This window comes from Phascolarctos cinereus, unplaced genomic scaffold (assembly GCF_003287225.1).
Source record: "Phascolarctos cinereus isolate Bilbo 61053 unplaced genomic scaffold, phaCin_HiC Scaffold_8;HRSCAF=390, whole genome shotgun sequence".
Taxonomy (NCBI): Eukaryota; Metazoa; Chordata; class Mammalia; order Diprotodontia; family Phascolarctidae; genus Phascolarctos; species Phascolarctos cinereus.
The window spans coordinates 46,854,376-46,878,016 of record NW_027556291.1 but is presented as its reverse complement, the minus strand read 5'-3'; the positions used below and the strand labels follow the sequence as shown (position 1 = coordinate 46,878,016).

The window sequence follows — 23,641 nt, the reverse complement described above, 5'->3', positions numbered from 1 at the left end:
GCAAGCCTTTTCATATCCCCTTATGATTTAAAGGGCTTCCCTCACACCCTTGGGAGGTAGGTAGTACAAATATCCCCATTTTACAAGTGAGGGAACTGAGACTTAGGAAGGAACAAGTCACATAATGATAACATCTGGTATTCCAATAGTGCTTGAAGGTGTGTTGATTTTACAGGTAAGGAAACAGGCTCAAAGAGGGGTATCTCACTTTATTATAATATCTGACTTCTTGTTGCCTTTGAAGGGTTGTTTAAAACAGCCCCACAGGATAAATGGTACAAGTATCATCCCCATTTTGCAGGGGAGGAAACCGAGGGTCAGAGCTGGAAAGTGATTTACCCAAAGTTACAGAGGAAGTGGTGGAGCCAAAATTCAAATCCCAGTTTCCTGGTGCAAATTTAATATTTTTTTCCATTGTATCATCTCAATCTCTTTGGAATAGTGAGAATAATAACACCTTTCTACCTTGCTTGGCCTTTGCAGTGTATGATGTGGATAAAATGAGATAATAGATGTGAAAGTGTTTAGGAAAAGCTTAAATAAAAGTGCCTTAGAAATGCTATCTTGTTACTTTTAACAAACTGGGCTTTGCCTTCCTGAATTCTGGGCAGCTTGGTCCCCGATTGTAGCCATTGATGAGAAAATTATAAACCCCTTTAAATGGGGACTTTTGATACCAGAATAGTTGCTTTAGACATTACCACTTTAATAATTTGACCCAAAGGTCACACAGCCAGTATAAGTATCAGAGCTGGGACTCAAGCCCAGGTCTCCTGGCTCTGAATCCAGTGCTTCCCCCCACTAATCAAGGACTAATACATAACTCTCTCACTAAGTGACTTGGGGGCAAAATAGCTTTGCACAGCACGAAGTGAGAGTTTGATAAATTACTGGTGACTGATCAAAAGAATAATCTAGTGAGCTGTCCATGTGGCTGCCAGCTTTCATACCATTGCCACGTTATCTGTACTCAAAATAGCCCTCATAGTGACACAGTCATCAGCATTACCTGTGCCAAGGGCCCTAACTGTTCCCCTAGTCAGAACCTTCTGAGGTCTTTCTGGTGACATCACATTCACTCTGAGCTGGCTGACTCTTTGGCAGCCAGGTTCTGCTCATATCATCTCTGCTTACTCCTCTACTCTCTGGTTGTTTTCTAATCAAGTTGCTGTCTAGTCCTCCTAGAGCAGACACTCCTTTAGAAGTCTGCATCAGATGCCTCCCATCTCTCAACCTTGCCAGGCCATCCAGGTGACTTCATTCTGGGCTGTAACATCCTCTAGCCTGCCATGGGCTGACCCCCTGCTGTGACCTCACTAGGCACTGGTGCTTTAGGGTCTGATCAGTCAATTTAGTTGTGATGGTTCAGGGGTACCTTGAAGGATCTGTGAGCTTGGTACTTCCCTGTGTAATTCTCATCCATATCTTTCAGCAGATACTCCCTAAAGGATGACATAACAAACCGGTGTTATTTCATCCTGGCTTGGTCAGACCACCTGGTAGCTTAATTAATCCTACAAAAATTTCAACAGGTTATTGAATTATCAAATAGAACATCCATTTATTCAGTTATTAAAGAACTAACTAAAGTATATTTTTCATGTTATGCAGTGAGTAAGCTTCTGATTCAGGCTGGGCCTCCTTATAGGGTGTGGTATCTTTTGGTGGGATTAACATGGTTCAGATTTTCCCAACTCAACTCTATATTCAGCTTGCCTGAGAATGACCAGGGCCTGAGTGACCTAGCTTAGCCTAGCCAAAGTCACAAGAGATCTGTTTGCGCCAGAAAGCTATTTCATTATTATTATCATCAACAAAACCAAGCCGGTTTTACCCAGCCTTTTCCTGTGTCCTCTCCATCACATAGAAGCACCTTGATTGGCGTGGAAAAGGTTCTTTGGCTGGCTCTGGCTCTGGCTCTACTTAGAACCATGACAATCTGTCACTTGTATAAAATACACCACTTAAATAGATATAGTATTTGATAGTTAGAAAGTTCTTTACATTAGTGCACGCATTATCTCATTTGAATCCTTTGAGCAACCCTGTGAGATAGAGAGCATAAGGATCATTGCCATCCTCATCCCCCTTATTTTCTTGAAAAACAAAACAAAACAAAAAACCCCAAGGCCTAGGCCCTTCAGTGACTTGTCCAAGTGGTTTAGCTAGTAAGTGGAGGAGTAAGTACTCAAACTCATGTTCTCTGGTTCTTGCCACTAGGCCACTCTGTCTCACGTCATTCTTCTTGATTCAAAGTCAATATTTACATATTATCATATTCACATTATAGTAACACTTATATATTATAATGTTATTAATTCACATGATAATATTTACATATAGCCAATAACATAACACCTGTATACATATTATTATTAATTAATAATATTTCTGTTAATTAATAAAGGTATAACACCTGTATGTATACTATTATATTATGATTTATAATGTATTCTTCCACTTACTAGCTTGTATTCATTACCTAGTTCCTAGAAGTACTCAGAAACCGAGTTAGTAAGCCAAGTTTGTGTATGGTAGCCATGCAGTCAGAACAAAAGGACCTAGATGGTCTCAAAAGATATTTCCCATAGGCCATGGTGAATTATTCTAATTCCATTATTGAAAATAACATTCTAGTGACCAGATAGTTATGTCCGCAGGTTACAGTGTCTCTTGGACAGTACCTGATAAAAATCTGATTTTTTTACTTGTCAAATCCCTTCTTTCTGGACATCATCAGAACCACATCATTTATAGTTATTCTTGTTAAAATAATATGTTCAACAGATCTTCTTAACCTGCTATAAATTCCAAAGGTATAGATTATTTTTCATTGATTACAGTTTAGCCTGGTTGTCTTTATAGTACACATGTGGAAACTATTAACCTCATCATTAAATTTCTCTAAATCTCCTTGGTTAAGGAGATGTTTCTAAAAGGCTTTCTTACAGACTGCAAATCCCATCCACGGTATGTGGTTTCTTGTGTCTTATATTGTTTGGGAAGTCAAATTAAATTCAGAAGGTTTCCTTGCTAAGCAAGAAAATAGGGAGAGAGATTTGTGGGGTCCCCCTCCCACAAGGGATAGTTCTCAAATCCTGTACCAAGTCCTCCATAGATCATGGTGTAGAGCTGACCCTGGGCTCTCAGTCTTTGCTCTGGAAGGTCCTACCTATCAGGAGGCCAAGGCTTTGAGTCACAAGCCTGAGCCAGAACAGACACCTTCATCTGAGGACTAGCCTCATTAAATAGAGAAAAGGTCATCCCCTACAGGTTGGTTGAGAGGTGATGGATCTTTTTTTGCAGCCACCCCAATGCATGAAGACCATTTTTTGAATGGGTGGAAGTTGAGATCTGTGAGAGTTGGGGAAGTTCCCTCATTGATGAAATCACATATCTTGGGAGGATTGCCAATCTAGGTTAGGCTCAAGCCTCTCAGCTTATCCTCTGCCAGGAACAAGGCTGGCTTCCCATTGATCCTTTCACAGTCCGGCAAAATTTTTTATGTTTCAAGGCTATTCTACAACCTCTTGATGGTGCTTCTTAACCTTATTGCTTCCTTAGGACAATCTTTTATCTTTTTCAACTTCAACTTTTCTCCTTTAAAAGGATTATTGCTAGATGGAAGGTTTAGACTCACTTCTAGCCACACTATTTTCTGGGCTTCAGTTTTTACCGCAGGGCTGTCATGGTTTATGGTGACCTCAAAGATTGCAGTCCCATTGAAGTGTTTACGCTGCTTCCCAGTGCTATCCCGAGTCGACATTCTTTTACTTCAGAAGTGGCATATTTGAGTAAAGTTAACATAAACCAACAGTTCCTCCTCGCCCTTTACTTTTTACCTAGTTTTTGGTATCCATCTGGCCTCACAGACTTCTCTTCTACTTCCTTCAAAGACCTTCACAGTTAGCCTCATGTAAGAAGCGTCCCCATATTAGGCAAACAGGATCAAGAAAGGGAAGGCAGAATGAGAGTTCTTCCCACAAATCTGGCTAGGCAATTTCCCTTCCCCTAGAGTATCCTCGTAAAGCTTAACAGATGTTTTAAAAAAAAATGAAACAAAACAAAAAACCTAAAGGAGAAAAGCATGAGACAGAAATGGAAAGTTAACCCAGAAAACCAATTTCACTTTTAAATGAGAATTGAACCATTTTAGCAAGTCCTTGAAGGATGGCTCAGACTGATTGCTTACCAAAAGGTCAAGTAACAATAGGTGATGCTTTGATTACAGGCTATCTAGTTCATAAGTAGCATCAACTTTACAGTTCTTGTATCTTATTCAGGGGACTCAGGCTCAGTCCAAACTTTTATGTGGTTACATATGCCCCACCCAACATCCTCGTGTTTAATTAAATCGTTACAAGGATAGCTCGTCCCATAGGAAAAAAATATTATAATTTGCATCTCAGAGGGATTGGCCAAGCTATGATCTTACAACGGGCTTTTGTGATCTGGTTATAATGGCCTAACGTTATGAAATAACAGTGGTTGGGGCGATGTTACATGGTGAACAGAAGTATAAAACTTGACTTACTAACGTTTAGTCTTGGGAAGTGAAAGATAAGAATTTCCTTGTTCAATTTGTATGTTTGGAAGCACGTCATGTGGCTTAGCTTGTAGACATTTATAGGGTGAGGATACACAACAGTGTTCTTTATGTCATCTAACCTGCTGTGAGTTGTCAAAAACGACCCCTTAAGGCCAACATTTTGGGACAGTCCTTAGCTGTCAGTGCTGCCCTATACATTTCATAGGGAACCACATGCAGGAAGTCTAATAAAAGAAAAGATCTTGTGGTCATAATCCTCTAATGAGTGTAGATTCTCAATGTGAATGCAACCCTGGCGAGGCGGTACAGTGTACTGGAAAGAGCACTTGATTTGAAGTCAGGTGATCTGGGCCTAAGGGTCCTAGCTTTTCACCTTGATGAATTGTGTGGTCATCTCTCTGTGCTTCAGTTTCCCCATTCATAAAGATTAATAACATGTTAATGATAACATGGTTATGATAACATTACCTCCTTCATGGGGGAGACGGGGGCGGGGAGGCTTAAATGAGGTAAGGTATGTAAAGAAGTGTGTCACCTTAAGGAACAGGAGAAATGGGGACTGTTATTTGGTACTTTTAACATTTTTCATTGGTTGTTGCTCTTAGATCCATCCTTCTGTTTCCTAGGTTAATAATCCAGTTTTATGAAAAGGAGGTGCCTGTACAAGATGTCATTCCTATTAATAGCCACTTTAAATGTATACAAGGTACAAGCTTTGATTACTTAGCTAGTTTCATAATTTTTCCTCTTCGGTCATTATTGTGTTATCTGGCATCACATACTCTCAAACCCAGTCACAATCAGTGTTGTACAACAGGTGTACAAAGATGAACCTATTAAATCCACTGTTAGCAGGACGGATGCTTTGAATGATTTGTCCACGGAAGGTTTTAGGTGGATTGAACTCTCTACACTCTGCTTCATTTGGTGACCCATTCTTGTGGGCTCATTGTCTAGGCTTAACGAGGTGTGTTGTCTGTGGCCAGAGACTAGAGCTTCTCTTCTGACATGTCCCTTCATCTCACCTCTCGTGACCTGCCATTTTCACCTCTGCAACATCCCTCACATTTATCCCTTCCTCTCTATTCCCATGGTCACCACCCTAGTACAAGCCCTTGTTACCACCTGGCTGCACCAGGGCAATTTATTTCTAACAGTTTTTGTCAGGTCTTCCTCCAATCTGTCCTTAACACCACAGCTAAACTAATCTTCCTTATGCTCAGATCTGGTCACAACGCTCCCATGTGCAGAAATCTTCAATGGTTTCCTTTTGCCTAATGCAGGAAGGTCAGACTTGGGCCTGGCATTCAAGGCCTTCCCAAATTTGTCACTACCTTGCCTTTCTAGCCTTAGCTCATGTTGTTCTTTCCTCCACACACTCTACACTTCGTTCAATCCAGACTACTCCATCCTGTGAACCTACCCATGCTCTCTCACCTCTATGTACTTTTGCTCACATTGTCACTCATACCTTATCGAAACATTCCATCTGCCTCATCATGCAGCATGGTACCCAGCATACAGTAGGTATTTAATAAAGGTCTGTTGAATTGAAATGAATGCTGATTGACCCACATGCAAATTGAACCTGCTGCACTCACTGACCCAGACCATGGGTCTCACCCTTGTCTGAAAGTGTCAGCATTTTATGTATCTTCTGCCATTCCCCCCATCGTGTGAAATTCCAACCCTTTGGGGTTGGGGGGGGGGGAAGCCCAGCCCAACCAAAGTATCTCACAGTCTGTAGTCCGTATTGTTAAGCCTTAATGCTGATGAATCACAGGGAAGTGGATTCCAGGGGAAAAAGTGTTTGGGCTTTTGCTCTTTAGAATTCCTGTCTAGGGATTGAGAAGAGAAGCTATCTGTTATTTCATTTCATAGTACGTGCTAATTCTGTAACCTCAAATTGAATTGTGCTAGGCAGTTGAACAGTTGAGGATGGTTTTACAGTGTCTCCTTTGGGCCCACCTGATTTAGCAGGCAAGAAGAAGCTTAGTGTACCAGTGCTTGCCTCCAGGGATCTTTTGAGAGAGACCTGGCTAGAGTAGGTTAATCTTCCATGAGTACTGCTGTCCGCACAGCACTGAAGAGATGGAACTATTTGGCCAGCCAGACGTTCTTTTAAACCAGGCACCTACATGCCTTGCTATGTGTATATCTTGGTCGGTTTCGTCAATCTTCCAAGTTCGGCCTGTCCTTCCGATAACATGTAGCCCCTTATGTCATTTGGCTGGGGAGAAAAGCCAAAGGGAGTCCTTCCAGCTTGCTCTGCTTCCGGGAAGCCCTGTGTTCCTCCTCCTGCTGCCTCAAAGATCAACCCTCCCCACCCCCAGTTCTTCAAATCACATGTTTCAGTGAGAAGAAATGAATTGCAAATTTTTTAAATTGTGATATTTTAGCATTTCTTCTCTGGGATTTAGAAGTGATTAGCAGTCCAGTGCAGAGCTTCTTAACCTGGGACCCACAGACCCTCAAAGCATCCTATGGATAGATGTTAGAGAATCTGTGTACTTGGATGGAAAGAAATGACAGCTTGATTTTCACTAACCTCCAGTCGCAGTTTCCTTATGAAGTTTTCTCAAGAAACGCATTATTTTGAGAAGGGGTTTATAAGCGTCTGCAGACTGCCAAAGGGGCCAATAGTACACAAAATGCTCAAGAACCCCAGTCCTTATTTTTATAGGGGATATTTTACTTCCTCCATAGCCTACTTACTTTCCAATTCATATATTATTTATGCAAGTTCTACTTTTGAGCATTGCACAGAGCTAAAGGAAGTCACTCTATAGTGTTTAAATTAATTCTTTTTGGGGAGGTGGGGCAATGGAAGTTAAGTGACTTGTCCAGGGTCACACAACAAGTAAGTATCTGAGCCCAGATTTGAACTCAGGTCCTCCTGACTCCAGGGCTGGCACACTATCCATTGTGCCACCTAGCTGCCCTGCTTATATTAATTCCTGGTAGATGTTTTATTTTTTTTTTGTTTTGGGGAAGGTGGACCCGAATTCATGATTGTCTTTAGACCACTTTGTCTGGAACTTGAGAGACTTAGTAGCACTTTCTACGTACCTCACAGTCTCTTTGTCACCATTCCATTCAAAGATCATTGTTCTGGCCCCTTCTCTTGCAAAGCTCTGTGCTGGTACTAGGGGAGAGACAAAATTGAGATGACACAAGGTACCTGTCCTCATGAAACTCATCTTTTATCCAGGGAGCTAAGGCATCAACCCAGAAGAATGAATGAATGAAAAAGGAGGACTGTCATGCCCACACGCAATGCACCATAAAATACACGAGAGAAGTCTGAAACAAAGGGCTAAAGGAGGCAGAAGATTGTCCAAAGGGCAAGGACATTACTTAGGAGCAGGAAAGGTTTTGTGGAAGAAAAGGGGGCAGTGAGGACCTTTCAAGGCTAGAGAGGAATTCAGCGGGCGAGAAGGGAAAGAAGTCAAGGTACAGGGAAAACACTTCACAAGGACGCTGAGGTAGGAAAGCTCAAGGGGCAGAATAGACCAGTTGGGCTGGTAGCATGTGCAGCAGAAGGAAGTGACCTAAGATAATGTTACAAAAGTCAGATGCCGCCAGATAGTGGTGGGTCTTGAATACCAGAAATGAGAAATTTTAACTGTACTTATTGGGCAATAGGGAGCCACTAAAGGTTTTTTGAAGAGGGGAATGACATGGTATTTGCACAACAATTAAATGGATGCTTTTGCAAGTGATAAAGTACAATGGCAGAGACAGTAACAGGAGTAGGCGGTCATGTGCTAGAGGGGCTATGATCAGGAGGCTTAACGTGGGCCTTACAGTACAGTTAAGGGGATCAGACACAAGAACACATAGCTGTAATACTCAGTAGTCTTCATACACATGGGTCTGAAAGACCTAGGGCCATGAAGCCAAGTTGAGGAAAGTGAGGGAGGAACAGGCAGGTACCATAGTTCCAAGGCAGGCCGGAGTCCAAAGGTGAGAGAACTTGACAGCAAGCAGCCAGAACCAAAGGAGAGCCCTGATCCTCCAGAAGGGGCCAGTGACTGGCTGGCTGCCACCTGAGTGTATATGGCTCTGAGGTCACAGGTACTAAATATAGCCAGAAGGCAGTAGAAAACCTTCAGATGAACTGTGCCCCTATAAGTGGCTTGGATCCCTAGGAAGGTCATTACGGAACAGATCTATGTTAGGATAGTAATTCCTGGCCTTCTGAGGCCCCTTATTTACCTTTACTCTCTAAAGACAAAACATTTGAAAAACTAGTATATTAAATCTGGTTATTTGGTTAAGGGGAATTAAACTTTTCTTCATTTGAATTTATACTGGTACTACTTCCCTGACTATGAACTCTGTACTCCAGGAGTTTGCCTTGTTTTGAAGATTCCCTTTGATTATCTGTTCAATGAATTTTTCTCTTAGTTGATATCTCTGTGGTCTCTGAAGCTTGGGTACCTTCCCAAAAGGTCAAGGGTTTTCTGAATGATTTTCAAGACCTAAAAGTGATTATTGAAGGCTGGAATGTTTTTTGAGTTGGGTTTGTAATTCTTTTGATGTTTATAAATTATCTTTCCCTTACTAATTCACATTTTTTTCCCAGAAGCAGAAGAAACCCTACTGATTGACATAGCAGCCCACAGTGAGTATTTTCTTAAATAGAATAAATCTTGGCAAATAAACAATAAGTATTCACTTAATTGAACATTTACTATGAGGAAGGCAGGGGAGGGAAGAATGGTATTCCCTCTAGCCTCTTAGCCTCTGTTCTCCATCTTTTTAAGACAACTGTACAAATTAACACCAGATCAAATGCAAAAGAAATCAAGTGGCAAGCTAGAATTTTAGAAAAAATGGAAAACAGGCTGGGCCTTGAGATGCCCTCAGGGTGCCAGTACCTTGAGCCAAATCACTAATGTAAGCTCTCTCTAACTTTGTTTTGTGTGTATTCTACCTTCTCTCACTCCTGGGTTTTTTTTCCCTTGACTCCTTAGTAGATAATTCTGTTTTCCTTTCTTTATATTGTCTTTGGGGACTACAGAGTTACTGAAATTCCTTGTCTCCCATGCCCCTTTTTCTTTTTTTTCTTTTTTTTTTTTGTTTTAAGCCCCCTTCCTCCCTAGGAGTCTGTATCCAGGCCAGAGGGAGCTTTGTTCATCTCTTTGCATTCCTTTGGACTTTTCAAGAACACATTCCTCTTTGATTTCCTCTGCAAGCTGTTCTTCACTGTTTACCATTTTTCATTGTAATGTGTTATGGAGAGGAGAAAAATCAACACTTGGGAGGTTGCTGTGGGCCAGCAGATCTGACCACTGAATCGGAATCTTCCTAACCTAATGTTCTTCCTAACCTTGATGGAGGGGGGTGCATGACATTGTGCTGGAGGAAATAGGGCATATACGTGGTTTTGTTTAGACATGGTTCCAACCTTTAGCAGTGTCAGAGGCTAATGATTTGGGTAGCCACAGCTTCCGTAAGTCCCTTCCAGTTCTGATATTAGGATTCTCTTGGTGGTTTGGAGTAGCATTGCTCCTCTTCCCGGCTTTCTGATCCTATAAGACTGAGTTAAATAAACCCAGCTGCCCGTCCCTATTTGCATATGTCCAAGGGAGAACGTAACCTACTCATGTATTCTTCTGCTTAAAAAAGAGAAGGGGAAAAAGATGAAACTGGAGCAAAGGCAGTGATAGCCTGAATCCCTAGCCTTAACTGTAGTGGTTGCAGCAGCAGCAACAGCTGACCTCTCTGTCAAAATGAGATACTGGTGATAGGTTCTGTTCCTGGTGAGGCTGTGACCCAAAACTGAAAAGTCAAACTAAGCAGCATTTATCAAAAAATGGGCTTTATTGCATCCTTTCCTATAGTATAGAAATCAATCATGCGTTGGCACATATATTGGCATTGTAGAGGATTGGACTTGGGGGGAAATTTAGCAAGAATCATTCTTGCATTACAGGAAAACCTAGAGGAAAGCCAGTTTTCACTTTGATATCTGACCTGAACGTTGCCTGCCCATCAGGGCACATAGAGTTTGTTGCAAGTAAGCAACTAGCTGAGCCTTTGGGCCTGTCATTTCTTGGGTCATCTGGTGGTCCTGATTTGACTCCTTCATGTGGTTCACCATCATATGGATTTTTTTAGGTATTTGCCTGCTGAAAAATCTTTCTCATGTTCTAAATTAATGGAGGATTCAGGAGAGGACTTTGTTATCAGCAACTGATTAACTTAAGTGAGAGAGAATTAACTTGTTTGAAAGAAGTTGTCTCAGTAGCATGGTTTTAGGTTGGAACTCTTCCAGATTCTCGCCTGTAAAATGTAAGGATTGGCCTAGATCTATCTCTCAGTTCTCTTTCAGCCTCAGGTTTCTGTGATTTTCTATGAGAAAGAAGTAACATGATCTGCAGTAGTGATTTAGAGATCACTTGAAAGGGCTTATGTTCATCCTGGGCCACATGAATCATCTGGGGTGTTGGGAATGGTCTCAGAACCATTATAAATTTCCTTTGATTCCTGCTTTGGGATCTTTTTGGAATTGGTGCCACAGGAATGCCTGGCAATGCGACTGGAGTCCTCTGTCTAGATGCTGTTGTCAGGTGGGATATATGGCACTCTCTGAGTGTGTCTGGGGCCCTAATCTTAGAAGCTGTTCATTCGATTTTGCCAAAATATCTTTCATGGCATTGAGGAGAATATTCTTATTTAAAATCTCCTATCCCACAGTCTCATGCATCTTGACATTTTTCATAAAGATTCTCTAGGAAAGGGGTGAGCATGGGCCCAAAGAAAGGAGTTTTATTCTTTGCCTCCAGGCTGCTTCTGATTACCACATCTCTCCTCAGCCCTTTGCCCCCAACCCCATCCCTTTTCTCTCTCCCCTGCATTTTACTCTGTTTAGTGCCCTTGTTATTTATTTTATTTATTATTTATGCTTCCAGAAAGGATCTGAAGCAGCTTGTGCTCAATGCCTTCTCCTCTCTTTCTGTCTGGGTGCCCTCCTTTTGGTTTTATTCTTTTTGCTCAAGCTTTCTTCCTCCAATTCCTTCAAAATAATTCTGAGTGCTCCCAGTGTGGTAAACCTCTCCTTCTTTTCTTTTTTCTTAACTAAAGCCAGCAGATTATGAGCATGAGGGAAAAGAAGATAGGCAAAAGTTCACAAATGGGTCACTGCCCTAACGGAACAAGGAAGTTCATTTCGTGCCAAGTATTTGACAAGTTTGAATGCTTTGTCACATGTAAAGAAAAGGCCTAGATAAATCTTCTACTTAGCTACATTTATTTTTATTTTTACTAAATGACTAGAGAATATTGCTTTTATATTGTATTTGGGAGGTAAAGTTTTAATAGCCATCATGAATAATGCTTATTATTAATTATTAAGGATTTTCCATTTGGAAGGGATGCTTTTGTTTCAGGAAGGCCTAAGACATCCTGTATACCTTAATGTGGTTGCCAAATTAGCAAACCATCCCACTTGCCTTTCATCCTCTGTTTTTAAACTATAACTAGCTAATAATGATGGGGACCCACAGCAAAGAAGTGAGGCCAGTTGATAGTGTGGGACACTCCTTCACTGGATACAGACACCCCATTCCTCCTCCCCAAAATGTCCAGTGTTGAGGGTTGACTATTGACTTTCTTGGAAATCGATTACTATACCATGAGGTTGCAATGGGCATTACTACATTAGTTTGCCCATTTCCATGGCCCATCAGCCTTTGGGGGTATTTACTTCTATTCTGGATTATCCCTGTCAACATCTTGGACTGGTTTCTGTGGAAGTTGGTTCCTAAAAACATCAATTTACCTGTACATCAGCACAGCAAACTTTCCTGGCCCTTTAACCCCTTAGGACCCCTAATTCCATTCTGAATTTCTGGCCTGGCCTTTTCCCTTTCTAGTTCTTAATTTGTAGAATTGCTTGAGGCAGTGTAATGTTGTAGAAAGAATGTTGCCTTTACAATCAAGAAAACCTGGGTTGAAAACTTTCCTCTAGCTTCCTGACCAAGGGCCAAGTCATTTTAACTTCTGTATGCCTTGGTTTTCTTATCTTATTTGAGGCAGGTAGGTGGCACCGTTGATAGAGCATAGGCCTAGAGTCAGGAAGACCTGAGTTCAAATCTGGCCACAGATAGCTGTGTGACCCTGGGCAAGTCACTTAACCTCTGTTTGCCTCAGTTTTCCCATCTGTAAAATGGGGATGATAATAATAGCCCCTACCTCCCAGGGTTGTTGTAATATTTGTAAAAACACTTAGCACAATGCCTGACACGTAGTAGGAGCTGTATAAATGTTGCTATTATTATGATTATTGTGATTATTATTATCATCATCTGTAAGATAGGGAATATCTACCTCCCAGGATTATTGTGAGAATCAAATGAGATAATGCATAGAAAGGGATTTTCAAACCTTGAGGTGTATTCTGTGAATGTCAGCTATTAACATGATTTTGTCAGTGTTCTGTATTCTTTGTGATCTGTATTCTCTCATTTGCCAAAAAAAGAGTTAAGTTCATGATCAACCAGTCTTGTTCCTTACCCCTCTATGTCCTCTTTCCAGCTCCCTGCAAAATCCGGGTCCAGGGTGAGTGGGTAGGAGAACGTCTCTTCGAAATCCCTGATGAGGATCGGTGCCTGACTTTTCTCACAGACATTCTTGCTGCTCAGGATGGTAATTTGATACTTGGTGGTGTTTTTTGTTTTGTTTTTTAATCTCCTTTGGGTAGAGGTGGATTTATTCTGTGTTGACACAGAGTAGAATTTACCAAGGCCATTGAACAGGGGCCTCACCACTTCAGTCTAGAGGCCAGTTGTTTTCTAGATGGACTTGGAAGGATAGGTTTGGGGATGAGCATTCAAATGTAGAGCTACCTGGGAAGGCAGAACTGTCACTGCTTATCGTAGGCCTTTATAGTCAATTTGGATGCCCTGAGTTGGCCCCAGGGCCATTGCAGTTGGCCTTGTCTTTGTAAATTCCACTTGATATTGGGTGGCCAGTTTTTCATGCTTATTTCTCTCTCTCTCTCTCTCTCTCTCTCTCTCTCCAGCTTGTAAACCTACTTCAGTTCCTGAGTTCAGGGAGTCCACCAGCTGGTACCAGAGATTAGAAACTTCGGAAAAAACTCCCAACGAATCAGATGTTTCAGGTACTGAAGAAGGATCTCTTTCCATGGCTTCTCTGATCATTGCGGTCATGAGATTTTTATCTGTACAGATGAGATGATGTGAATAAATGGCAGTGTTGGAGTGCCCAGGGGCCTGGTTTCCCTTGGTCCACTCTAGCTTCTAACTTCCTTCTAACCCTTCATGTAGTGTATGGTATCTCTTCAGGCTCCAGGTTAATGTGTCTCTACTTCTACTTAGTATGTCAGCCCTTCCTGACTGATGTGCTTGCCCCCCCAGACCTCCAAGGTAATGCTCTTTTCCCACCCTCCCTGGTATCTTCTTTCAGTCTGAAAGTGCTCAAATTTCTCGCCCTACCCTGGCTTACTTGGAAGTTATCCCTTTTTACCTTTGACCTTGTTAGTTCTAAACTCTTTTTAGGGGAGGGGGGCAAAACCTCCCTGATAACTTGAATGCTTCTTGCATTTTCAGGAGTGCTTGGATTTGAAGATAATTTCACTGAAATGAGTTTGGAGAAGAAAAGAAATATACACAATAGGCAGATGAGGACCCGTCGGGAGCCCCCACCACCCCCCGGGCCATATAAGCAAGCAGTAAGTCCTGTCTGAGAAGCACCTAAGTCCTATATGAGAGACTTCGACTCCAAGAGGTTTTGATTCCCTTATTCCCTTGCCAGGTTTTTACGTGAAAAGGAAGCTGTGAGCAAAGAGCAGCCTAAAGTGACCAATACCATGCGGAAGCTTTTTGTACCCACCTCCCAGTCTGGGCAGCGAGAGGGACTCATCAGACACATTCTGGCAAAGCGAGAGAAAGAATATGTGAATATTCAGACTTTCAGGTAAGCACGCTTCCCTCCCCTCACTCCCCAAAGGAAAGGAGGATGGATGCATCATATATGTCATTTGACATTTGGGTTGCCACCTTTAAACTTTCCTGAATACCTTAGAGGATGAAAAGGGCCATCTGATTCTCTCCCTTGCCTCTAAGTTAGTTAAGGGCCAAGACAGACAGTTGTCATCTCTGCAGTCATCTGGAGAGATTCCACAACCTCCCTTAGAATTTCTAATTACCAACTTATTATCACATTCTAATTGCCAAAACATAGGATTTTATTCCTTTGTGGTCATCTGTCCTGAGAGTACCATCCACTTTTAGAGCCATGACAAGTTCTTTTAAGTTAATAAGAAAAAAATTAAAATAATCTAAACTTAAGAGACTGCTTTTCAACACACTTCAGCAGCTTGTTCATCTGTTTACCCGTGCAATAATTTTTCAAGGAAGTGTCTGGGTAGTTAAATATCAAAGGCCCTTCCTCTCCCCCTATCATCACCAGATCCTGACTCAGAGCTGCCCAAAGTTTCACCTACTGCCTCCTTCTGACTTGGAGGTCTGGAGCAGACTTCTATAATACCTCTTTCATTCTTTTCTAAATACTTTTCTCCCTGTTGACCTCATTCCCATACTTCCCGACTACATTCAGTGTGACAAAAATTTAAGAGCTGCTCGCTACAGAGCCCTGCGCTAGGCACTGAGAGAGACACAAAGCTTAGCTGAGACACCATCTGCCCAAATATTTGGGCAATTGACTTAATGTTCTGTGCTGTTTTGTACATATAGTACCTTAGCGTAGGACAGAGTAACTTGGCAGGGAATGGGTATAAATAAGTACTTGCATGATCAGGCAACATCTAGTGATTGCTGAAGAATTTGATGTTGTAGGAACGGACTCCTTATTTTCATTACTTTTAAAGGGCTTTTAACTGCTTGGTCAGGGAAAAGCAGATACAGTCTCTGCCCTCATAAAGTTCACGGCAGAGATAGGGTTTGTGTACAGATAACTGTAATGGACAATCAAACTTGAGGTACAAGCACTGTGCTTACTGTTTGAGATCTAAGGAAGAAAAGGTCAAATTTCTACATCTAACCCTGTTCTGCCTTTATTCATACTCTTCACAATGTCTAGGACGTATTTCCTCTTCTCTAGTCATCCTTTGAAACTCAAATTTGACTCCCTCCCTCCATAGGAAGCCTTACAGTTTCCAACCTCCACCACAATTGGTAATGGACTCATTTTGTAACTCTAATGTACTTACCATGTGATGTCATTGTAAAGAACTTAGCACAGTACCTGGCACACATACGAAGTGCTATGTAAATGCTAATAGTTATCATCGTCGGTGTTATTATTAATTATTTTTATGATTCTGTGTCTTATTCTCTTACTAGATTGTAAGCTCCTTGAGGACAGGGGAATAGCATCTGGTCTAAACTTTCTGTCTTCCCCCACCATCTGGCAGACTGCTCTGTACACAGCCATGTACCAAGTACACATTTGTTAGATGACTGGCAGTGTCATCTTCCTTTCAGTCTTTCTTGAACAATGTAGTCTGTCATATTCCACACATTCTAGTTAAGCTACTATCCTAAGTCATATTCTCTAAGTACTCTTCTTTCCGTATGACCTTTGTATCTGTATGTAAACAATTCAGATAGTTATAAGCTCCCCTCTACTGATTTCCCTCTTGGTATTATTCTATATAGTAATAAGGCAGTATGGAGTAGTGGTTAGAGGCCCATCCTGGGAGTCAGGAAGGCCTTGGTTCCCATCCTGCCTCTGACACATACTAGCTGTGTGACCATGAGCAAGTCAGTTAACCTCCAAGTGCCCCAAAGCTACTCTGGAAGATGATAAGCTACAAATGAGTTGCTAATTTTTTGATGGAGAGAGTTTTCCTACTGGCACCTTCCCCACATCGATGAAATCCCAGGTCTATGTAGTCCCATAGTAGCCTGTGGAAAAAAAGGTGGCAGACCTGACTCTGACTTCCAATAAAATTGTAACTTCCCACCTCTCTGTAAAAGTCCTAGAGTCTGAGTATACGTGAAAATAACTTTGTTGTCTGCAAGTTATTCCCATCAAGTAGCTGCCTAATTACTCTTGATGTAAGGATTGGGAATGATAAATAAGTAAATAAATTGCCCTGCGCAGTTAACTTCATTCTTCTTTGTGACTGTGGGCAAAACTCTTTCCTTTGCTGAACCTCAGTTTCTTCTTCTGTAAAATGGGGATGATTGTACCTGCACTGCTTATTGTGAAGTGAGTGCTTTATATTAGCTATTATAGTGCTCATTTTGGTAGATTTTCCTAAGGAAAACAATTTAGGTGATGAATGTGAGAAAGTATGTCTATGTGTACTCATGGGTGCTAAGAACAGGGGCATTTGCTTGCATGTCTGGCCAGATTTTGAAAACATGTTTGAAATAACTATTTTTCCCAAGTGCTGCATCTTCCCATATGGGTAACATAACAAAACACTTTATATTGGTTCATATTCGGGTTTTTGTTTTGTTTTTTAAAATAATCTGGTTTTGGCGTTGGTGTGTGCCAGGTTCTTTATTGGAACGTGGAATGTGAATGGTCAGTCTCCAGACAGTGCTTTGGAACCCTGGCTGAACTGTGATACTGATCCTCCAGATATTTACTGCCTTGGGTAAGAGATCCTGTTGTCGTTTGCTTTTGCCTATTTGCTTGGGTCCAGTCTGCCCCTTTCCTTCTTGGTTTGGCTTCTTGAGAGAAATATTTTTGGTTGAACACTCAAGATCTGTGAAAATTAGCAGTGTGAGTTGACTTATGGGACAGTTCTATAGGACTGCAAACAGACTGGTAGTGTATACAACCTAAGGAAATGGACAATTCCATAGAAAATCATGCTTTGAGGACAAATCTTCAAATTCTAAACTTAGTGAACATTAGCAAATCAAATTTTAGAAGTGACTATAAAACATAAAACCAATCATCCAGCTTAGTTACAATTTTATGTATGTTTACTTTCTTACGAGAAGAATATCTTGCTGCTGCGTCTCCTTCTGTTTTCCTTTTCTTTTGCTGTTCAGTTTCATTGCTGCCGTTGTTTTCACATAGTTGATATTTGTAAGTGGATTGGTCTGATTCTGTCTTCTTTATCTCTTCATCTAAATCTCTCCATATTTCCTTGTATTATTTGTAATTGACACAATAATAATATTCTGTTTCATCGATATGCCACCATTTATTCAGTCATTCCCCAATCGTTGATTCATGTTGTTTACAAGTTTTTGCTATTAAAAATGAAGCTTCCATGAATATTTTTATATAAATGGGGTTTTTTTTATCTTAAAAGCCAAAGTTTGAGATAATTTGGTAGCAATGATTTCATCAGATCTCAGAGCCAAATTTTCTTTCCCATCTTTTGGAAATACATAACATTCAGTGGATTTTTCTTTATATGTCTTCTAAATATAACGTTAGACTCTTCAGAAAAGAAAGTTCCATGTCATCGCTGGACACTGGGGTGACTAGAACACTGCTAGGAAAGTACTGATTGTTTTTCTCTTCCCCTTTTTCATCTTGTATTTCTAGATTTGAGGAGTAGGTTAGAAGTAGCTAAAGCAGTATGTATTAATCTCTATATCCCCTTCTTATTAGGTTTCAAGAACTGGATTTAAGCACAGAAGCTTTCTTTTACTTTGAGTCTACAAAGGAGCAGGAGTGGCTGACATCTGTGGACAGAGCCTTACACTACAAATCCAAGTATAAGAAAGTGAGTCCAGTTGAATTTTCTTCTTCTCTGTGGGATTTGCGAGTGAGTTCTCTCTGATCCGTAACTTCCTTTAATAGAGTAGCTGAAAGTGAATTCGTTCCAGCTTGGAATAATGAAAAGTCCATTCATTCCCTGGGTAAAGAGTACTCCAAGACTGATATTGTTCTCAGATAATATGGTCAGACTTGGATATTTTACTCAAAAAATCAGAGAATCCCCAAGTTGGAAGGGCCCTGCTACAGAGGCCATCAGGTCCATAGACGTCCTTCAGGGGCCATTAGGTTGAAGGCACTCCTGCAGAGGCCATCAGGTCCAAGCACCCCCTACAGAGGCCATCAGGTCCAAGGATCCCCTACAGAGGACATCAGGTTCAAGTCCCTTCTACAGAGGCCATTAGGTCCAAGGATCCCCTTCAGAGGCCATCAGGTCCACGGCCCTTCTACAGAGGCCGTTAATTCCAGCGACACCCCACAGAGTCCATCATGTCCATGGCCTTTCGAAAGAGGCAGTTAGGTTCAAGGATCCCCTACACAGGCCATCAGGTCCAAGGCCCTTCTACAGAGGCCATTAGGTCCAAGGACGCCCCACAGAGGCCATCAGGTCCAAGGATCCCCTTCAGAGGCTATCAGGTCCAAGGCCCTTCTACAGAGGCAGTTAGGTTCAAGGACCCCCTACACAGGCCATTAGGTGCAAGGACTCCCCACAGAGGTCATCAGGTCCAAGGCCCTTCTACAGAGGCCATTAGCTCCAAGGAACTGCCACAGAGGCCATCCGGTCCAAAGCCTCCCTACAGAGGCCATCAGGTCCAAAGTCCTCCTTCAGGGCCCATTAGGTTCAAGGTCCTCCTACACAGGCAATCAGGTCGGTAGTCCTCCATCAGGGGCCATCAGGTCCAAAGTCTTCCTTTAGGGGCCATTAGGTTCAAAGCCCTCCTACAGAGGCCATGAGGTCCAAGGCCCTTCTGCAGAGGCCATTAGGTCCAAGGCCCTTGTACAGAGGCCATCAGGTCCAAGGCCCTCCTATAGATGCCATCTGGTCCAGGGCCCTTCTATAGAGGCCATTTTGGGTCCAAGGACCCCCCACAGAGGACATCAGGTCCAAAGTCCTCCTTTAGCGGCCATTAGGTTCAAGGCCCTCCTGCAGAGGCCATGAGGTACAAAGATCCCCTTCAGAGGCTATCAGATCTAAGGCCCTTGTACAGAGCCCATTCGGTCCAAGGACACCCCACAGAGGCCATCGGGTCCTAGGCCGCTGTACAGAGGCCATTAGGTCCAAGGACACCCCACAGAGGCCATCAGGTCTAAGGCCCTGCTACACAGGCCATCAGGTCCAAGACCCATCTACAGAAGCCGTTAGGTCCAAGGATCCCCTTCAGAGGCCATCATGTCCAAGGCCCTTCTACAGAGGCCATCAGGTCCAAGGAACCCCTACAGAGGCCATCAGGTCCAAAGTCCTCCTTTAGGGTCCATTAGGTCCAAGGCCTTCCTACACAGGCCATTAAGTCCGAGGATCCCCTTCAGAGGCTACCAGGTCCAAGGCCCTTTTACAGAGGCCATTAAGTCCAGTGACACCCCACAGAGGCCATCATATCCAAGGCCCTTCTACAGAGGCCTTTAGGTCCAAGTATCCCCTTTAGAGGCCATCAGGTCCAAGGCCCTGCTACAGAGGCCTTTAGGTCCAAGGCCTTGCTGCAGAGGCCATTAAGTCCAAGAGCCCCCCCCAGAGGCCATCAGGTCCAAATTCTGCCTTTGGGGCCATTAAATTCAAGGCCCTCCTACAGAGGCCATCAGGTTCAAGGCCCTCCTGCAGAGGCCATCAGGTCCAAGGCACTCCTATAGAGGCCATCAGGTCCAAGGCCCTTCCACCGAGGCCATTAGGTCTCTGAGCCTGAGCAAGAATCACCTGTAGAGAAGAGGAACTCAGTACCTTCTGAGGCAGTCCATTCCACTTTTATCTTTTATAATTCCCTTTCTAACAATATTCTCTTTCAGAGTTAGAATTTATCTTTATTTCTCTTCCTTTTTAAAATTTTTCCTTCTTTTTTTGAAATTAAGTGCTACCCCGGAGTGATTTGCAGTTGTTTCATTCTCTTTCTAGAGTAGCAAGTTTTAACTTGGAACTTGGGTTTTCTTTAAAGTATTTTGATCGCCATATTTCAATATAATTGGTTTCCTTTGTGGTCTTCAGTATTTTATTGTATGCTTTTAAAAAGTGTGTTCTGAGGAGACCCTAGGCTTCAACAGACTGACTGCCAAAGGGGTCCAGGACCCAAAAAAGGTTAAAAAACCATCCACTAAGGGCTTAAGTCTACATTACAGAATTATTCCTTTCATTTGGTGCTTTGTCTTCTCTTTCTTTTATCTCCTAGTATTTTCTCAGTGTATTAGGACCTCTTTTTTGTTGGCTCATTTCTCAGTTCTCTGCTGGTTTCCCATCAAGTGTTCCTTGTGAGAATTTCTTTACTTTGCCCTCTTTTTTGTCATGGTGATTTTCATTTGGTAACTTTCTTACTTTTCTTGAGATAATCAAGTGTCTCAGGACTTTGACACAACCATTGACCCAGTCATCTGGCTAGAAGTCCATATTCCACTTTGGGACAGCTTGGATTTTAGGGAATAAATTTTTTCTTGATATTGAACAAAAATGTATCTGTCTGAAACTTCTCCCCATAGTGCCTCCTTTTGCCCTGTGCAGCCAGACAGAGTTATTCTAATCTGATATCACATGACAGCAATTTAAATGCTTGAAAATGGCTTTCATGGACCTTCTGTCTTCTCCCAACTAATTGTCCTCATTTCTTTCAAGCAGGCCTCATGGGACTTGAGCTCAAAGCCCTTTAGCACCCTGGTTGCCCTTCTCTAGCTTATCAATGTACATCCTAAAATGTAGCCCCAGAACTGAATACTAGGTTCTATATTCAGTGTAACTAAGGCAGAGTGTTGCTAAGGTGCCTTCCGATGTCAAAATCCTACAGACCAATGAGGTATAGGGGGAAAGAGCATTGCATTAGGGGTCAGAAGACCCCAGCTTTGCCCCTTACTACCAGTTTATCCTTAACCAAGTCACTTCTCCTCTCTGGGCCTTAGTTTCTCTATCTATAAAATGAGAAGTTGCAACCAGATGATCTCTAAGGGCTCTTTCAACTGTTCCTATGTCCCCAGGAAGAGCAGTGAGCAATATTCTTTGTCAGGGTGTGGTAGCTTGTTGAACTTTAGAAGACCTATATGCCAAAGGTTGCTTGCTAAGTAAAGCAGTAATTTTACTTAGCAGTCTTTCATCTTGGTGACTGTGAAAAAGTCTAGTCTGTCTTTAGAAACGTTCCTACTTCTTTTGAAGGCTTCCATTGGGTATCAGCTTCCCGAAGCTGTTGGCGCATTTTATTCTCATATGTTTTCCTTCTTTCTGACATGTCCCTGGGCTCCCCGAATTTCAGCAACATCTGTAGTTCTGTGCCTGAAATTAAATGATTAAAGTAATATTCTTTGTTATATGGGATGGCTGTCTTCGAAGAAGGGAGGGAGGAGTACCAGGAGAGGTTTGGGCAATGTAAAAACAATAATAAATTTAATAAGTAATTCTAATAAATACATAACAAAATAATTATGCAATGATAAATAATGTAATAAATAATAAATTTAGTGATGAATAAATTAAATTCAAAGAAATAAAATGCATTTTTAAAAAATAAGACAAAATAACTAAAGTAAAAAGGATTGAGGCACTTTATGGCTGGAATGGTTTTTGGGGAAAAGAACTGAAAATGGTACAGTAAAAAAGAAACATTTGGCCAGGACAAGATCAGAGTCTTTTTGGCATTCTTTTGCACTAGCTAAATTTCCATCTAATCCTTTAAGTCTTTGGTCTTTCATCTGTGAGGCTGGTTCCCCCACTGATGCTGATCATTGCCCCTCCTCACTGTATTGGACGCTCTTCATGGGCTGCTGTGCACCCCCCCAAAAAAAAAAAACAAAAGCCTAAAACCTTTGTTCCCAGAAAGGAGATAGCACATTGGAGCTCCTGTGCTTGACAGCTCTCCAGCTTGGTGCAGGTGTTGCCCCAGCTCAAGGTCCTTGGGTGTAGCTTTCAGAAGCCCAGGGGCACTTGAGAAAAGAAATGTTCTGCTTGCTCCCTGTATTTACATTATCATTTTCCAATGGACTCTTTTTTAATTAATTTATTTTGATTTATCAACTATCACTTCCATACGCTTTTGAGTTTAAAATTTTTCTCTCCCTTCCTCCCCAAGATGGCTCGCAATGTGATATAGGCTATACATATACATTCCTATTAAACATATTTTCACATTAGTGATGTTGTAAGTAAAAATTAGAACCAATAGGAGGAACCACCAGAAAGAGGAAACAAAACTCAACAGAAGAGGAAAAAAAAATAGCAAATATTATGCTTCGATCTGCATTCAAATTCCATAGTTCTTTCTTTCGATGTGGATAGCATTTTCCATCACAAGGCCTTTGGAGATGTCTTAGATCCTTGTATTAGTCATTGCACAATGTGGCTGCAATGGACTCTTTAAAAGAATAAAAAGTTTCTAGGATTCAGGTTTAGGAATCAGTTCCTTAATAAAATTGACCATGAGATGTTATAGATATTGGAAGGAGGAGTATGGTGTCATAATATTTAAGTTTTGGTGTGGGCATTTATTAGTTGGCTGTTTATTAGTTATCCAGGACAAGTGATTTTAACTTCTGACCTTTAGTTTCCTCATCTGTAAAATGGAGATAAATATAGAAAACCAGCCTTGGAGTCAGAAACACCTGGCTCTCCTCATCTGTAAATGCAGGGGTTAGCTCTAAGGCACGCCCGCACAACCTGCAGCCCACAGGCCTGCTCTAAGGTCAGCTCTAAATCTCATGATCTTAGTATAAGCCCTGCCTCTAACATACTATAAAGTTAAGTGACCTCAGACAAGTGACTTTACTGCTCAGTTCCCAAAACAGCTTTCCAAGACCAGAAGTTTGAGATGAGTTTCTAATCTGTATCAGTGAAGGGCATTTCCTTATGGGGCCTTCCTGATACTGATGAAATCACAGGGCTGACCAGTGAAAACATATGTTTGCCTTACTTTGCAGAGTTGATGGGAAGAGAGTGCTTTGGAGACTTTAAAGTGCTCTACGTATTACAGGTAATCTCAGTGATGACTATTTCTGCTAACCTTTTAAATACTCCCTTCTACTCATCTCTTAGGTTCAGTTAGTCCGCCTGGTTGGAATGATGCTACTTATATTTGCCAAAAAGGACCAATGTAAATACCTCCATGATGTTGTAACAGAAACTGTGGGAACGGGACTCATGGGGAAAATGGTAAGTTGCTTTAATTTGGAAATGGACTATTTATCTGTGTTTATATGAAATGCCCTAGCTCTCTTGATTTTTGTGATAATTGT

The 23,641-nt window shown here is 41.8% G+C and overlaps 1 protein-coding gene across 1 annotated transcript in view; it reads left to right on the top strand.

Annotated features, from left to right (window-relative positions):
* OCRL (OCRL inositol polyphosphate-5-phosphatase) overlaps window positions 1–23,641 on the top strand; it is a 56,713-nt gene that overhangs the window by 2,016 nt on the left and 31,056 nt on the right. The window contains 10 exon segments of the mRNA XM_078147782.1: window positions 5,176–5,255; window positions 9,138–9,176; window positions 13,094–13,204; window positions 13,581–13,679; window positions 14,128–14,225; window positions 14,227–14,249; window positions 14,333–14,494; window positions 17,046–17,147; window positions 18,122–18,236; window positions 23,442–23,558. Coding sequence (XP_078003908.1) covers window positions 5,176–5,255; window positions 9,138–9,176; window positions 13,094–13,204; window positions 13,581–13,679; window positions 14,128–14,225; window positions 14,227–14,249; window positions 14,333–14,494; window positions 17,046–17,147; window positions 18,122–18,236; window positions 23,442–23,558 — 946 coding nt within the window.